The sequence below is a fragment of the Chanodichthys erythropterus genome, chromosome 1 (assembly GCF_024489055.1).
Source record: "Chanodichthys erythropterus isolate Z2021 chromosome 1, ASM2448905v1, whole genome shotgun sequence".
Classification (NCBI taxonomy): domain Eukaryota; kingdom Metazoa; phylum Chordata; class Actinopteri; order Cypriniformes; family Xenocyprididae; genus Chanodichthys; species Chanodichthys erythropterus.
In genome coordinates, this window is record NC_090221.1 from 8,669,157 (window position 1) to 8,687,375 (window position 18,219).

Below are 18,219 nucleotides of genomic sequence, written 5' to 3' on the forward strand. Positions count from 1 at the left end.
TAAATACATTCAAATTTAACAGACTTAAAAGAGAAAAAAAAAAAGCTCTCACCAGACAGGGTTTCAATAGACTGGGCTGGATGAATTGAGCTGGTTTTCTCTTCAAAGGCCACTCTAGGCCCCTCAGGGCCCCCATCGTCCATCAGGGGTTTGCTCTTCGCATGAACACCCAGATCGATCAGCTCCTCAAAGCTCCAGGGTCCTCCTTTACCATTCAACCCAGGCACCAGGCTCACTTTAGAGTCCTCGTTCACAAACTCAGAGCCCTCCACCAGACAGGACTTGGGAGGCGGGCTGCTGGAGATAAAAGCACAAAATTAAAAGGTGAAGTTTTTTTATGCATCACTAACCTCAGAGTAAAAGAGGTGTTTTTTTTTACCTGTCCACTGAGGGATCCTCTGAGCTGGGTCCATTGCTGTTCTCCTTATTATCTACATCTGTTTGTCTGTTCATACTAACATCTGGCTCCTTTCGTTCAGCAACTGGCTCCTCCACGGGTGAGTAATGCTCCTGAGATGGCTCGGTCTCATAGGCACTCTGCTCTGACTCATCCTGATTCTCTGTAATTTAATGAGACGGAGGAGTTATTCCATCCTATATTAGAGCTACACGATATATCAAAATAAAATTGAAAGTGCAATAAGGAAGAGTACAATTATCAAAATGTGAAAGTTGTTATTAAATTAAATACATGCGTAGTGTGTTTCAAAGTGAAGCACATTTACAAGTATTTTTAACACTTTTAACACTTATTCAGTAAATGTTGTGTAAATAAGTGTTAAATTTCATTTCAGCAATTCGCTTGTCACTTCTCACTTGCTTGTTTGTGAAACATCATTCATCCGCTATAAATAAACTCACTATTGTTGTCAACAAAGCAATATCCTGCCAATTCTGGCATAAAGATACTGACCCTTATTTTCACAGTTTATTTGGTCCTCAGCATCCTCTCCATTTTCATCAGGAATGTCTCTCTCATCATTACTCTGAGAGGACACACACAGACACAACATATGAAACTTTTTGGGAAAGGAAGTGTTGCACAACATGCATCAACGCTATATAATATTGAGCTGTGTGCTATACAATTAAAAGTTGTTAAACTTGCCTTAAAATCTATTTGGTCTGTTTTTCTGGTTCTCTTCATAATTTCTTCAATTCTCTGCAGATGGAGAAAAAATATTTAAGCAACTTGTATGATTCTTTAATCTACAGCTGTTACCTGAAATGCAAACTGTGTAAATGTCAGTGTCATGTGATGGTGTCCACCTTCTTTCTCTCCATGCGCTCCTGTTGGTTCTGTTGCATAATGCGTTCTCTCTCCTGACGCTGCTTCTCTGCCTCCTCTAGGGCCTTTGCTTCAGCCTCCTCGCGCTGCCATTGGATGAGAAAAGTTAATTACTCAAACTAAAAAAAAAAAAAAAAATCAATATCCGTGCAATGGGAGAGTCAAGTAACCTCTTTCTGTTCCTCAGCCTGTCTTTGTTGCTCCTCCAGCTCTGTCCGCTGTCTGTCCTCCTCTGCTATACGAGCCTGCTCCTCCTCTTCTCGCTTCTTCTCCTCCGCAAGCCTCTTCTCCTCCTCAACGCGCCTCAAGCGCTCCTCCTCTGCCAGCCGCTTCTCCTCCTCCTTCTTCAGCCTGTTGAGAGAAGATACCTCAGGGCCTTTGACACTTCAAAGGTAAATAGTTTTAACACAGATGCAGGGTTCACTTCAGCTTAATGACTGCTTAACGAACCTGCTCATACAAACAAGAAAAACAAGAACATGACTACAAACTTATGCCAGTGTGTTTGTTCCTGATTTTGCTGATTAAATGGGGGTTAAAGATAATAATACATACTATATTAATGGGCTAGTATATTTGGAAGCAGTTAAAGCGAAAGACTTATTGATACAATTGCACACTAAAGTGTCAAAGCAGACTCCTGATGCTAAAACACACCACTGAAACTAATCAAATAAACCCACCGCTCCTCTTCTTCTTTCTGTATGCGGAGTTGTTCTTCTTTCTCCTTCTGCTCACGTGCCAGACGACGGTTCTCCGCCAGGATCTTGGAAGCCTCTGCAGCCGAGTTGGTTCCTGCGATGGCTTTGGAATTAGATTCTGAAAACACACACATATATTATGATTATTAACATCAAAAGTACAACATTACCTCAGTTATTACAGTAATACACAATAAATTGAACTGTAAGAGCTAAAGTGCCTCTTAAAAGGCCGGATTAGTGATTAGTAACGCCCAGCAGAGGGCACTGTGTCTCAAGGATAAACCAGCTTGGCACTGTACTGTATACAAACTCATTAAAGGTGCCCTAGAATCAAAAATTGAATTTATCTTGGCATAGTTGAATAACAAGAGTTCAGTACATGGAAATGACATACAGTGGGTCTCAAACACCATTGTTTCCTCCTTGTGTAAATCTCATTTGTTTAAAAGCCCTTTGAAGAACAGACGAATCTCAACATAACACCGACTGTTACGTAACAGTCGGGATCATTAATATATATATACCAATATTTGCATATGCCAGCTCATGATCAAAGCATTAGACAAGGGCAGCCAGTATTAACGTCTGGATCTGTGCACAGCTGAATCATCAGACTAGGTAAGCAAGCAAGAACAATAGCGAAAATTGGCAGATGGAGCAATAATAACTGACATGATTCATGATAACATGATATTTTTAGTGATATTTGTAAACTGTTTTTCTAAATGTTTCGTTAGCATGTTGCTAATGTACTGTTAAATGTGGTTAAAGTTACCATAGTTTCTTACTGTATTCACAGAGACAAGAGAGCCATCGCTATTTTCATTTTTAAACACTTGCAGTCTGTATAATTCATAAACACAACTTCATTCTTTATAAATCTCTCCAACAGTGTGTAATGTTAGCTTTAGCCACGGAGCACTATCAAACTCGTTAAGAATCAAATGTAAACATCCAAATAAATACTATACTCACATGATCCGAAGCATGCATGATGAACATCGTGTAAAGATCCATTTGAGGGTTATATTAGCTGTGTGAACTTTGTAAATGCACTGTATTATAGTCGAGAGCTCCGGGGGCAGGGAGCGCGAGATTTAAAGGGGCCGCAGCCTGAATCGATGCATAGTTAATGATGCCTCAAAATAGGCAGTTAAAAAAATTTATTAAAAAAAATCTATGGGGTATTTTGAGCTGAAACTTCACAGACACATTCAGGGGACACCTTAGACTTATATTACATCTTGTGAAAGAACATTCTAGGGCACCTTTAACCCCAACAGTACTTGTCCTTGATAGTACGTATCTAAGAAGGCAATTCATCGTTCATCACAAAAATGGTGCTGGTTTGCTGTAGTAATAACTCAAAGGCTTTGTTTTAGCCAGACATTTGGCAAGTGGTTAAAATGAGCTTTTCAAAGTTTATTTCATATTGAACAGATGATGACGAAATAAATACGCTTTAAAATCACTACTACAGCACATGGCAGAGGATTGTATATGTATTGAAAGGAACATTAATTATAGAGCTTGAAAAGCAGTACTGTACCGAAGTCCTTCACACTTCATATTCAACAATTATTATCAATTGTACAAAATTGTAATTGTAATTATACAATTCAACTCTAAATGCATCATTCAAACTTTGTTTAGCAGATATTTCAGCCTTACACGTGTTACGTATTACACACTGTTGATAGACTTTACATGTTTTAAAGTTTGGAAACCTCCCATTGATCCTGATAGAAATGTCAATTAAATTTCACAAATGTTAGAATTTAAAATCTAACGGCCAGAGAAGGCATTTAAAGTGTGACTATTTAAATCGAGTTCTGAAAGTAAAATTCCCATTCATTTTCTCCATAGGGGAATTGATTTTTAACTTTAGGCATTAAAAACAGACATACTGTGAGTGGTTTGTGCTTTTATTAAAGCCATCGGTCCTCATTATTTAAGCTTATTTTTTCAAATTTGTGTTTAACAGCAGAACTCATGGTAAAAAAACAACTATATTATCCATGATTCTGCAAAGACACATCCACCAATCAGAGAATTGAAACAAGAAAGTCATGCATAAAGAACTCCGTAGCGCCCGCCCACTACCAAGTTTGTAGATTTAATTGAACATTTCAATGAAATTTCCAGATATGGAAATCACAATTTTAAAAATCTCTTACATTTTCATCTCTGTTTCTCTATACTTGTGTTTTTGAGTTCACTCACCCTCTTTGGTCTTGGGTGTAGGTGTGGGTGTCGGTGCGGGTGCCGTGCTGGTTTCTGGAGACTGTGGCGCGATAGGTATCATGGGAGACATTTCTTTTGGTTTGGAATCCCTCCTGCGAAGGGTGGGTGGGCCGGTGGGGGTTAGAGCAGGTTTCTGGATGGGTGGAGGTTTGGATGCGGCAGAGAGCTGAGGGGATGGAGGACGCTGTTTCAAGCCACTGGGGGAAGGAGGACGGAAGCGTGGACTTTGCCTGAAGGAGACAAACATAACAAAATATAGGCTTGTAGTAAATACAATGGGAGATTCATTTTGAGCAGATTTTAAAGGTTTGAAATCAAACTATCAGTTTAAAGTGAAACCACTGTAACTAAAACTGATCTCAGGGGTCTTACTTGGCTGCTCCAGGTGAGGGCGCTCTTGAGGTGTTATTAGCAGCAGGAGCAGGAGAAGGGGATCGGTGACGACTGGAGGGTGAGGCAGGGCGTTTCCCTACTGGTGACGTGAAGCGCTTCTCCTTCTCACCCTCCTGCTTTAACAAATGCAAAAAAATGACAAAATGAAAGATGACATCTCATCCACACTAAGAACTAATAAGTAACACCCTAAAACTAATTTTAAAATTTAAATTAGATTTTGTGGTATCAGACTTTTGGACTAAACAAACATTTGAAAGGCACTTTGATCACTATATAGTGACCATCAAACAATGTTCAGCCTAAATCAAAGCATGGTGTATTTATCACTCCATTGCAGCTGGGAATTTACTGCTATCATCAATCTGAACCAGACCAGAGTAAACATTTTCAATCTATTTTTAATCATCTGTCCTCATGATCAGGATGTCAATGGGACAAATTAACTAAATGTGGGACAGGCTCATAAATGTGAAGATGTCTTTTACTGGAAAACCTCCACCGCATGAACCCAGTGAAGCAGCTAGCAGTGAGTTCACCATGTTTTCAGCTCTGACCCTAGACCAACTCTTCAAATGATTATCGAGTAGATCAGATATAGTGAACTATAAGGCCAAGCCACTGGAGAAGCTAGAGCACAGTATGACCATAAGAGGGAAACATGTCAGTTTCAATTTACATTTCTCCAGTGAATATACCAATGCAAGCCCTCCTTTCTCTCTGGGACACACACGCTCAGGCTCGCCAAGCGTTCATTATATGTAGGGCAATGCTACAAATTAACTGTGTCTGAATGAATCACTGAAGTGGGCATTTCTAAACCTCTATATGAGGGATCAGACTGTCACATGTAGTTCATATCTGATTGTACGGTGTCCACCAGTCTCGGGAAACCGTGGATCAGATGAGGGTCACCGGTGCAGCATCGGTTGTGACTCGAAAATCCAATTTGGGAGGGGCAGTCTCTGCCGCAGAACTTGAGGCAGGTTGGATAGTTCGGCTCCTAGCCTTTTTCCGTAGCCGCTGATTGCTTTAGTATAAAAAAATTAGAAGCTCTGTGCAAGTTAAGAGTCTGAATATTTCTAAAAACTTTAAAGTTAATCATGGTTGTTTGGAGCTTGGCAAGCACACTGCTGTGATTGGGACTGGGATTTGCAGCATTGTTAAGAAGCGACAGAAAAATCAGAATCAAAAGTGTTACCGCTGTGATTTTAACATACGAGTAGGATTTTTTTTTTTGGTACTACTTTTTAGAACTGAATGAAGCTGAAATGTGTCCAAATGCAATTGTACTATGGAACTTTGGTCATAATGAACCAGGAGTTAAAAGAGAAAACTGACGCAGCTGAGCAAGTTACTTAAATGTTTGACATTTATAACGAGCTACCTAAATTACAACATGTCGGTTAAATGGCAAAAACATTTGAAGGTTACTCTTTTGACGCTTTGTGTACTGAGGTTTGTTACAGCCACAGTAATGCAAGAATATATTAAGTAGATCCAACAGGACTTTCAATGCTTTGGCCAAGCATGAGCATCTGCAAACTTGCAAACAATATGTACCTGGCCTTGGATGTTTTACTACCCCTTCATTTCTGAAGTGAGGAGGGCTTGGTATTGGTGTCTCTTCAGTACACGCTGCTGCTAGAACGGACTTAAGCTGGGATCAGATAGTGTTATTCAGAACGAACAGCTCACTGATTAACATCAGGGATAAATCCCATCTGTTTTGCAAAGCAAACCATAATATACGGACATATAAATGTCTGAATGAGTACATATTGTTTTAAGGCAATACAACTAACGAAGACACAGATAACGCACAGGCACTGTAGTTCCGTTAATCTTATCCTGGTAATGAGATTATTGAGGACGCTCGAGATCAAATTATATACATACACCATGCAGCTCTCCTATAAGTTTTTCTTTAATTGTTTTTGTGGGGTCTAAATATCTGAAATACTAGTGAAAATGTATAAATTGTGTGTTTTTCTAATTTAATATTTTTTTTCCCAATCACAAAGTACACTACTGTTCAAAAGTTTGAGGTCAGTAAGAATTAGCAAGCATAAGAGACAAAGATACAAACATATTTCCACCCGAGAAGAAAAAAAAAAATTTCATCCATTTCAAAGTGCAAGTTGACATGCATTATCTGATCACCTGTGTCATACTGGAGATGGCATCCGCAGACACAGAAGTAGGCGGGCCTTTCTTTCGGTCACTGCTGCGACTGCGTAGGGGTCCGCGGCCCGGCGGCTGCATGGGGCTGGCAGATGCTGAACGAGGACACAGGTGAGACTCTGGTAAAGCACACAGTCAGTGGTGCACAGCCAGGGACAGCAGGGAAGGGACGTCACAAGCAGCCGAGTGGGTGAGCAAAGCAAAGGTAGAGGTAGGGACAGAAAAAGGGGGATATAAAGAGGAAGAGAGAGAAAGGGAAAGGGATGATAAAAGCACAAAACATTGGTGTATGTTAGATTAGTCATACTGGTTGATGGGGAACTGTTGCTGATAAGCACTGATGGCCTCAGGAAGACTGGGTTTAATGGGTGGGTTGGTGGATGTGAGACAGAGAGAGACATGGCAGGGGACAGACAGCATCATGGACAAACAATACACTGGTCACCAATACACTAAAGCACACCTTCGTCTGCACCAAGCAAGCACCTTAGGCTGCAGTTTTAGTCAGCTCAACAATACCGCAAATTTAACAACATTCATAGCCACATCTAGCACATTACACAGAATAACATCATGTCAAATCTGATGTTAAACTGCCTTTTCACCATCTACAACATTGGCATACAATTGTTGCAATTCGCCCCCATAGTGGCAGTCCTAGGAGCAAATCCCAGTCGGTTCCCAAAGTAAAAATCCCATTCATTTCTCCATAGAGAAATTGTCAATAACATTTCTCTCGACACAGATCAATAATGAGCTTTGAGGTTGCTAAGCATTAGTATTTTTCTGCAGAAAGCAATCAGTGATTTTGAATACGTGTTTCATTTTTAAACTGAATTTTTTTAATCAAGTTTAATTGCAAAATTCTCAACAGACAATCAGAGAACTCACTGTTACCATGAAAATGTAAATTGTAGCAAATATACTAGAGCATTAAACTTATAAATTACTGACAATAAGTAAATGGTTATAAATTGAACCATCATTCTGGCACATTATTGCTAGTACCTTTGTTTTTTTCCAGTTTTCAAATACTTTTTTTCCTTCAAATTGAAGTTTGTAATGTTAAGCTTCATCTTGAAGCTGGTTGGTTTAGTTAATGGCTTCAAAATAAAAAAATCCCTAGGAAGAAAACCAATGGGAAAAATACTTTTGATATCAAAGACGATGAAAATGTGGTTGGTCATTGTTGTGGTCTATAGAGAGGGTAACTGAAGGGATGCCCAGTATTTGTTGGTAAAGCCCAGGTGAAGTGAGGTGAGCAGTAAGGGCTGACCTGGCGAATGGGTCTGCTGTAACAGTGGGACTTCTGGGCTAATCTCCACCCACTATAATTAACTCTGACTGTTAGCATCATGGAAAGCCTATAAATGTAATTGATCCATAAGCTGCTGATTCATAATAATCTCTCTGTCTATATTAAGAAACAAATAATGCAGTTCAGATACTATCAGACTCAGCAATGCTGATAGCATCTTTTCAACATCAAACCCCATCAAACAAGTTACACACATGACCTTCAGCCTTTACAGGTTGCTGGGAATTTAAAGTGAGTTTGGTAGATGTTTAGGTTTAGGGTGACGCTGCTGGTCGGCAGGGGCCGTGAGCTGCCCTGTGTGGATCAGCTGGGGATTGAAGCAGCAACAGCAGGGCGCAGATTCACTCTACTCATTCCCTCTCACACACACAACCGCTCGGCTAATCAGCTTATAAAAGATCCCTCAGCAATAGCCCTGAAAACCTTGCAAATGTTGATGTGTGCATGTGTGTTTGTTTTTGAGATTGATACGTAAAGACCAGTGATGCACCGAAATGAAAACTTTCAAGTGACTTCATACATCTAATGCTTGAACTGATATATAATGGAGTAATTTGTACAACTGTATACATTATGGCATTACCCTAACTTATCCATCTGGATTTCTCCATGTGAATCATGCAGAGAAGGTACAAGTACCTCGTCAACTGTAAATGCTATCTAATTTCCAATGTCATCAGATGGCATCTACATTTAATCCAATTAAACCTGGATCAATTCTCGTGCACTGCACACTGCTTTGATTAACATAACAGTTTATGTTAAATGTTTCAGCTTATTATTCCTTTCGAATGAAAACGGTCATGAAAAATTAAATGGCATTTTGGTAAAAAAGTTCAATGATAAAACATTTCTGTGCATCTCTAGAAAAGACTGCTAAGCTTGTAAATTTAACATCACCAAATTTGTTTGTAAAACTTGATGCATGTGATTCAAGTAAACTTCCAGCATGCCCAATATTACACGCCAACCAAGCACCCCTGCAGAGCGCCTTATATCTACACACAAGTGGAGGGTTCCGGTACGAGCTGGGCTTCCCTTTCTCTCTAGTGTTACCTTGGGCGTCGCCTCCTTCGGCGGAAAGGGCCGCGGCACTCTTGCTTCTAGCTAGCGAGGACTGGGTGGGTGTGAGCAGCCGACTGAGGACACCGCTGTCCGCGGGGGCCAATGAGCGGCGAGCTATAGACACGGTGTGCCCAAACAGACACGAAAAACAGAGCAGACAAAAGGGAAAAGAAATAAGCGGTTGAGGAATAAACAAAGGAGGAAGGTGAGAGGAATGACACCAATGTGATTTAAAATGCAAGAATCAACACATAAACCAAAGAGAAAAGTGATTGTGGTTCAAACATAAATGGTGGACACCTGATGCAATCAAGGTGAGACTCTCAATGCTGGAGAGACAAAAAGAATATTAGTGAGATAAGGGAGAGCTGATTGGGAACAGGACCAGGGCTGTGGAAGTGGAGGTGAAAACAAAAGGGAAACATAAAGCCAGAACTAAAGAGTAACTTGAAGAGCTTTTTGAGATCCTTTAGGGGAGTCAAATGCTTGCAGTAAGACATTTTAAATTTGAGGTATACATCAAATTTAGTATTAGCAATTTAATTCAGTTTGGTCTCTACTGCACTTTTAAAGAATGCAAGGAAAACAAAAATTCTGGTGAAACTGAACTAATTTGATTTTGTATACCGCAAAACTGTAGCAGAACATGCTAACAGGCGCAAAAAGCTCTTGCTGTCATGAAATTATGTTTGTAAACCGAGTTACAAATTCACAGTTGGGAAAAACAGTTGGGAAGGAGTAAAACTTAAAGTCTCTTTTGAATGATCCTTTTTTTTTCCCTTTTCCACTCTGGCATTGTATAGATTCACTCAAAGCTATGAAGAGAGGGTGAGGCTGTGAAGCTTTTGATGATGTGGCTAAGTGAGCTCAGTAATGAGGAAGTGCTCTAAGAATAGAGAAAGATGGTGTCTACCTAAACAAGTGTGCACTGATGGGCAAACTCTAAAAGGGTCCATCACAACACAATTCAGGAGGTCATTTAGTTTTCAAGAGTGACTATATAACCAGGAGTTTAAAGATGTCCTGCAAACATATCTAGAAGTAAATACAGCCTTCCTGTAAAACCAGTCAACATTCTGCAACACTCACACACTGAAAACAGCCATTGCACCAGGGGCCAAACTCATTGGTTCATGTCATATGGGATGAAAAACACCACAACAAAAACACATTGTATTAACATACACAAAGAGCTCATTCCTGGTGAGTAGGTCAGTTAGTGAGAACTCCCTGAGAGAACGAAGCAACAAGGAAATGGTTAAGATGAATTGGAAGCTCAAGGCAGCAGCAAGCACCAACTGATTTGTGGATAAAAGAGCATCAACATTAGCGGATTGTTATGTTTCTTGATGCATGATGATTTGATGCACGAGTAGAAGGGCGAGGCAAGCAAAGAATGTAGGGAGAGAGACGCAGCACGTTTACAACCGCAAACCAATTCTTTAAACCCCATGCTAGCCCCAACATCCCTTTTAAACCCAACATCATGTTCTGTTGGTTGCGGCTCAAACAAGAGCAAGGCGGATCATAGAAACAAACAGCGTTTGCGCTCATTTATTAGTAAACAGCGAACAGGCACATGTGAAATGTCCCAGTTGGGACTTAAGCACCTGATTCATCTGCTGTGGATTTCTCTGGTTTGGTGGCAGGCTGTGTTTTAGCCCCTACTCGAGAGAGGGAGGAGCTTCGCTTCTTCAGGTTTGGGCCTACAGACAGAGTGGACATGTCAGTGTTAAAATCAATCAGGAAGCAGGGCTTTTTCTGCCTCAGCTTACACGTGCCGTTTGCAGTGAATGAGGAAATAGTTATTTTGATGAGGACAATGCAGCTAGACTCTGCTTTATAACTGTGGCTCTATTTACAGGAGGTTTCAGTGGATTTGGAGAATAGTAATTGTAAATGTTTAAGAGGTGCATGCTTGCGAATGCCTGTGTAGTCTCCTTGTCTATGCCTGCTTAACTGCATATTTGCATAGAAACTAGATTTTCAGAATGACAATGTGCAAACAGCTGAGCTAAAGCAAGTAAATAAAGGCTCACGCCCTTTATTTCATTAAAAATGATGTAGGAGATTGTTCTCTATCTCTGAGCTATGTGCAGAAATATGTTAAAGTGATAGTTCACCCATCATATTACTATCATAATATTATAATATTACTCACCACTTCAAACCCATATGACTTACTTTCTACTTTGAAACACAAAAGAAGAAATTAAGAGAAATTACTGATATTTTCATAGTGCTAATGTTCCTTCTTGGAGCTTGAAAGCTCCAGCCCACATTCATATAATTGAATGGGGAAATTAATTGAAATTGATTTCTTCCTTTTGTATTTCACAGAAGAAAATAATTAAGGTTGGGCATGACATAAGGGCAAGTAAATAGAGACAATTTTAATTTCTGTCTAATCCTTTAAAAGAGGAGCAGCACTAGTAGTTAGGCACCTGTCTTTTCCACCTGAGGCTGCTTATGAGCTTCTTTATTGGCCTGAAGAGCATTGCTAGGCCACCGGTTCAAAGATGAACTTCTCCGCTTTGCACCTGAGGGACAAAAGAGAGCTCAGCTCCTGAGTCGAGAACATGGGTTTCACTCATGAGAGACAGAAGACAGACTTCAAAGATAAAACACACGAAATTGACACAAAAGTGATCTAAAAATTTTTGGCACCATGCTAAAATGTGCCTGCACAGAAAGAAATTAAGAGGTGACTCCATCACAAACAGTGTCTGTTGTGAAAACGCCTGAGTCATGGCTGGCTGCTCCTGTTAGAGGAAAAGGAAACTGTGGGGAGAAACATCATGTCTGCAAGTATTATAAGCTGCCGAGATGGCAAAAAACACTTATGGCCCCTTCAAACAAACACAATGCTGTATTTGCATTTAAATAACACTATAAAATTAAAATCACCAAGTGCACCACAGGGAGAGGCTCCTGTGTGAGACATGACTTGTGATTAAGTTCTGCTTAGAACACATGACCAGTCCAGCATTAAAGAGTATGTACTCATGTACATGTATAAAAAGGATAAGGAAAAGGCAGGAGAGGGCAGGGAGGACACTTACTTTTATCAGGAGAATTAATGAGGGTGGCAGAGGATGAGGAGAGACGCTTGCTGATGACTGAGTCAGTCTGTTTCAGGTTCGTAGTAGAGGAAGAGCGCTTGTCTACAGGGGATGGTAAATACGCACACAGACAGAGACAGACAAGGAGTGGAATTAGAGTTACAGGGGTTTGCACGTGCTAAGCTATTGTTAATTACTATAATACAAGCTGGTTCATCTACATTTTAAGGACGGTGTAACACCTGGACATAAAAAAAATTAGTATGCTCAACAGCCAAACCTGTAGTCATGGGGTTGCCTTACGTGTGTGCATGTCGGTAACATGCACATACAAAACATTTTAGAATGTGTGTTTATATATATAAAGTCTTTTTGTACCTGCATCAGCAAATTATTTGCAGAAATTAAGCAAACAAGTTTAAGTTTGCTTGTTACTTGTTTATTTACTCATTTATTTAATAACTTGTTAATTTTATTCTCAAGGGGAATGACGAGCACGAAATGTGAATCAATGCCCATAATTTTGCGAGCAACTGGTGATAAAGAAAAATTGCAATATTTAAAATATATCCATTTTAAACCATGAAGGCGAAGAAGTCTCAAAGGTCAGTCAATTATTCACTACAGAAACTGAAATTAAAAACTGACCGAGCGTCCGCCATCTGATGCTGCATTAATGGTGCATATTCTCTTAGAGACAATGACAGATGAGTAATTTATTTTCTTAACATTTTTATTGTGGCCCATAGTGAAAAAATGATTATTTTCGTGAATCAAGAAGTATTTTGTGTTAAATAAGTTGTTTTTGAAATGAATAAGTTAATTCTTTTATTATCCTCTCTGCGCGTAAATCGGTTAAGAGCTATGAAATTATTGCAGGACGAATTAATTGTAATATCAATTTAATAATAAAAGGTAATATAATAATAGTAATAATAATTATTTAATATGGCCTGCGCACCATAAATATACCCTTGTCCCCCACCCCACCCCACCCCACCAATGACACCCATGTATATATAGCTCTCTCTCTCTCTCTCTCTCTCTCTCTATATCTATCTCTATCTCTCTCTATATATATATATCATAAGCACTGTGCAAAATTTCGAACTACAGCGAACCCAATCTAAAAAGGCAGGCATAACATAATGTTAGTAAACATCCAAACAGTCAATACATCTGGATAAAAAGGAGGAAAATCAGGTAATACGCAAAGCAACATGCATTCCCAGAAAACAAGTAGGTGTTTTGGAGAGAAGCCTCTTTGTTACAATCCCTGGCAAGTGAAAAAAATATATTATTCTAAACAACTGAGTGAGTGAATGAGAAACAGCAAGTACAGCCCCAGTCAGATTAGTGCACGAGCAAAGAGGAGGAGTGGGCACTTTGTGTCAAGTCACGCCATGGGCAGGCAAACAGTATAAAACCACCTTGTGACGTCTGATTCCTGGGTGGCTTGGCGACTGGAGAAGCAGGGGAGATTACTATAGCAATCGGGGAGGAGGTGGAACCACTGTCACTCTGTCCTGTGGGAGGGGCAGGGACAGACAGGTCGCTATTGGAAACTGACTCTCTCCATGGAGAGGGTGAGAGAGTAGGAGAGGTGGAAATACGCAGCTGACAACACACTGATTTCCAGTGATTTCCATCCCTAAGTAGTGTTTCGCAGAACCACAGCACACAGATCAACAAACAAACATGACTTATAAAAGGTGAAGTGTGTAATTTTTTGGATGTTTGGGAAATAGTTTCTCCAATCCCAGTTCAATATATTATTACATTAATATATATTGTAAACACTGTGACTCATATATATATATATATATATATATATATATATATATATATATATATATAAAAAAGGCATGTGTGTATTAGAGGCATTATTTTTGCAAATCGGTTTGTTCTATCTAGTGGTGCAAAAATTCCACACTTTACCTTTAACATCAAATAAGAGCAATAAAGATTGTCAAAAAATGAATATTTATAGATAGATTCATAGGGCAATCAGTGAATGAAGGCTGTTGAATGTATTATCAGGTGCTTCTGATGTTCTGGCATTTAGGAAAAGCACTCGTACCATTTTTGTTGTCAGAGTCTGAAAGTCCACCCCAGGACCATCTCTTCTGTCTCTGTTCTACTCGGTGGCTGCGCTCCAGGGTACGTCTCATCACAGCCTCATAGTGTTCCTACACACACACACACTTTGTTAGACAAATAGAGCCATGATACATCCTCTAAGCTTTGTAGCAGTGGACCGTGGCAAAGGTGTGGGTGTCAATGCTAAAACAAAGTCCATGATTCCTGGCTCTTTTGCATGTCAGGGACTGAACAGTGCACATGACTTTTGCTGTGTGACTGCAAGACTAACAAAATCATTTTCATTTCGTTTCATTTCATCCATTTAAGAGTGTTAATGATGCCATCACACCCCAAAATAACAGGCAGGGGATTAAAAACATTGACATAGCCCATCTCTTTCAGTCAGTAAAGAGGCCAGTGAAGCTGTTGACTCTAGGGACGTACAAAAATACACATCTTCAGAACAGACTAGTTGGTGGGCTGTCTGAACATCTAGTCGATCTTAAGAGAGTCCTGTATAATTAGGCTGTTTTGGATTCAGACTTGGCATTTAGCATGGCTTTAAAAAATTACACTCTGTGTGTATAGGATTATACAGCCTTTAGGAAAAGCCTCTTTGGCATTTTAACTGATATACATATACTGATACACACATAAGCATAAATCGCAGGGGTCGGGGGGGTCAGGAGTCCAGGACCCACACTATCTGAGGGTTGAACACCCCCCCCCAAATATCATAAAAAAACACGTTGTGTATTGTAAATAATATAATATTGGCATTTTTGACACATAAGTGTAAGTATTTGACTGTTCAAGCTCAATAAGGTGGAAAAAAAGAAAAACTCACACGCTGTATGTGCAGCACCTCTCAGAAACAGTCTCTAAGACAGCACACACATATACCGAAATGAGTTCTATTCCGTTACTTATTGTGCTTCAACTTAAGCAACTTAAAATGACGCATTCAAACAATACACTTTTTTTGACAGCACAGCGCGGCAACATGTCAGTAGACACAATAAACTGGTTGACATTTGTCAACCGGTAGAGATTTTATACTATCGTCTCTATCACGGTGAACCAGTCAACCAGTTTATTGTCTCTACTGATATATCGCCCACCCCTACTGAATAAAATAATTTATTTCTTTCAAATAAAATATTACACTGATCTGAACCTCGACTTTAACACCGTAAAAACACAATACCTAAGTAACAAACAAAGTTTACCTTTTCTTCTTCTAATTTCTGCTTTCTTTTCTCCTCCACTGCAGCCCTCCTCTGTTCCTCCTTCCTGCGCTGCTCTTCAAGCTTCTTTTGTCTCTCCTCCATCTGTCGCTCCACCTGCAGCCGGGCCTTGCGTTCTCGCTCCAGGAGCTGAGTCTCACGGGCCGCTGAATGGGCCAAACGCAGTGTGTTAACCCAGGTGTGTTTGTGTGATTTGTTAAAATGTAAAAGAATTAATTAAGTGTGTGCAGGGTTTGGCAACCTTTTTGACATGAAGGGCCTTTTTTATATTTAATCACTGTGCATCACCATGCAAAATTAATGCAGTATATACTGAGTTTTCTTTGAATGATTCCACCTAAGCATGAACAAATTATGCAAATAACCGCCTCATTGTTTGTAAACACATTGTTTCTTGTTGTCTTTGAGCTATGTGAGCCAATGGTGGCACGCACACCTAAGGTTGCCAACACCTGTTGTGTGAAATATTTTGCTTTGTCACCATGTTGCTTTTCCTGCTCTTCTCTCCTCTCTTTGGCCACTCGAAGTTTGTCATCTATCCTCAGGGCTGCCCCATCAATGACTGAGAACACGTCACAGAACACAACGTCACACAACTAGCGTATCAGGTGAAATCTGAACACTTCCTGGACCATGAAAAGCTCTCGGCAGATTGCACTAGTATCCAATGCGCAGATAATCCTCTGGCATGGTCTTTACCTGAGGCTCAGGTTACAGATTCCGCTATGAGCTCACCACACCTGATATAGTATTGACACCGAGTCATGGGCGTGTGTGAGGACATGCTACAGTGCTGTAATGGCCTTAATAAGTGTAGAGTCATATGACAACACATTACTTAACCAAAGCAAGACTGCGAAAAAACAACAACAAAAAAATCTTACAAAAATAAGTAATGTTTTTAGTTTTTTTCCCTCCCAAAATGTCTTTTTTTGCTACAAAACTGTTACCTTTTGCATCTAGGTAATTAAAACAAAATGTGTGTAAGCAAGAAAGACAAAAATAATATGCTATAAAATCAGGTTCTAAAAAAATATACTACTGAGACTTAAAAAAAAAAAAAAAAAAAATGTTTCTTTCGGTTTTAGTGTCATCAGGACCTGCAATACTCTGGGTACTCTTTCAACAGGGCCTGCAGAAAAAAAAAAATTCTTGGTGATCCCTGCAGTGACAGAGATCATGTTTGTTACCTGGCCTGGTCTGGCTCTTCGATGTGCTGGCTGGAGCTGCTGGTGTTGGGCTGTTCCCTGCCTGGCTGCGCCGTTCCTCTGCCTGCGCCTGCGCAGCTGCAGCTGGAAAAGCAATGAGACAAATGCATATAAAATCTACTAGGTAGCACTATTAGGGCTGCACGGTTTGCAGGGAAAAAAATCTAATTGCAATTTTGTGGTTATATATCAATAATAATAATAAAGAATATTACTATTAGAATACTTAACTGTAAAATAATAAAATAGAGTATTTCAGAAAAATAATAATATAATACTAATAATATTTTATTTTACAATACAACTGTAAAATTACAATACTAAAATTTATGGCTGTCTGAAATTCTTCATTTTCAAATCTTAAGCCATCAAACTTTCATTTGACAAAAACAAAACATTCGAAAAAGATTCTTTTTCGTTGATAAGTGTTTATTTCAAGTATTGAAGATGGTTGCCGCAGCCCTAAACACTACTAAAAAAAGAGGTAACAAGCAAAGTCTATGGGAATATAGTTTCATTTTAAAGAGATTTGGGAATTTTTGATTCTGTGAAAATGATTTAAAATTCCAGCACAAATAACCTCTGTGCTTCTGACTGACCAACAGGATGGCTTGAGATGATATGTTATTGTACAATAGTGTTAGGTATATAATGTTAGGGAGCATGTCTATCATAACGATAACTAAAATATTTTAATTAAAACACTATTACGAAAATGAATGATATGACATGAAAATATGCCTAAAATGGTGGCTAATTCGTATGAATTAATACGATCACATTTTGATCACACACCGCCCAAAATGCCATAATATCCATTCAGAATTTTTTTTTTTAAGTCACGGCAATCATCATTTTCTTTATCGATCATTGCTGTCACGTCCAAATACTCGCAGGGCTCCAGAGAAAAAAAATTCACCAAGGAGCCATTGACTCCTCTAGGGGGAAAAAACAGGCACCAAATAATTTTTTTAAGAGCCACACAACATTGAACTTAAATTTTTAAATCACTTAGGCTACTTTTAATCATCACGTTGTGTTTATATATCTCCCGTTTACAGTTTCAGCATTTTCATCTTGTGACTTCTGAGAAATGAATGTCACTATTTTCACTTAATACTATTTTAGTTTTTGTTAACATTTTAAATCAGATTTTCATATTTTCTGCTTTCATTTTTCGTTAAGTTTTAATAATTTTTTTGTTTTTAGTTTTATTTTTTGTTGTTTTTAAACATGTCTGTTTAGATTGTATACATTTTAATTTCAGTATTACATTTATTTCAAGCAATGAAAAAATGTTTAATGGTTTTAATTAACTAACTATAATAACCCTGATGCTAGTAAAATCTTTATATTGAATAATATGTGTCAAATAATGTTCTTAGTCTTTACTTCCTGAAGCTACAATGGTTTACTTTGAATCC

General features: G+C 39.1%; 1 protein-coding gene across 15 annotated transcripts in view; it reads right to left on the minus strand.

Moving 5' to 3' along the window:
- Positions 1 to 18,219, minus strand: part of map7d3 (MAP7 domain containing 3) — a 36,364-nt gene that overhangs the window by 2,884 nt on the left and 15,261 nt on the right. Inside the window, exons 2-20 of one of the 15 annotated variants that reach the window (XM_067386645.1) lie at positions 16,778 to 16,879; positions 16,069 to 16,149; positions 15,570 to 15,733; positions 14,339 to 14,447; positions 13,689 to 13,784; positions 12,259 to 12,360; positions 11,641 to 11,736; positions 10,807 to 10,902; positions 9,188 to 9,310; positions 6,793 to 6,908; positions 4,609 to 4,745; positions 4,216 to 4,466; positions 1,972 to 2,107; positions 1,459 to 1,639; positions 1,270 to 1,374; positions 1,109 to 1,162; positions 914 to 986; positions 380 to 560; positions 53 to 297 (exon numbers count right to left, since the gene is read on the minus strand). In XM_067386645.1, the coding sequence (XP_067242746.1) occupies positions 53 to 297; positions 380 to 560; positions 914 to 986; positions 1,109 to 1,162; positions 1,270 to 1,374; positions 1,459 to 1,639; positions 1,972 to 2,107; positions 4,216 to 4,466; positions 4,609 to 4,745; positions 6,793 to 6,908; positions 9,188 to 9,310; positions 10,807 to 10,902; positions 11,641 to 11,736; positions 12,259 to 12,360; positions 13,689 to 13,784; positions 14,339 to 14,447; positions 15,570 to 15,733; positions 16,069 to 16,149; positions 16,778 to 16,879 (2,448 nt within the window). Of the gene's footprint in view, positions 1 to 52; positions 298 to 379; positions 561 to 913; positions 987 to 1,108; positions 1,163 to 1,269; positions 1,375 to 1,458; positions 1,640 to 1,971; positions 2,108 to 4,215; positions 4,467 to 4,608; positions 4,746 to 6,792; positions 6,933 to 9,187; positions 9,311 to 10,806; positions 10,903 to 11,640; positions 11,737 to 12,258; positions 12,361 to 13,688; positions 13,785 to 14,338; positions 14,448 to 15,569; positions 15,734 to 16,068; positions 16,150 to 16,777; positions 16,880 to 18,219 lie in introns of all 15 variants that reach the window. The other 14 variants (XM_067386636.1, XM_067386626.1, XM_067386617.1 and 11 more) reach the window with 14 other exon arrangements.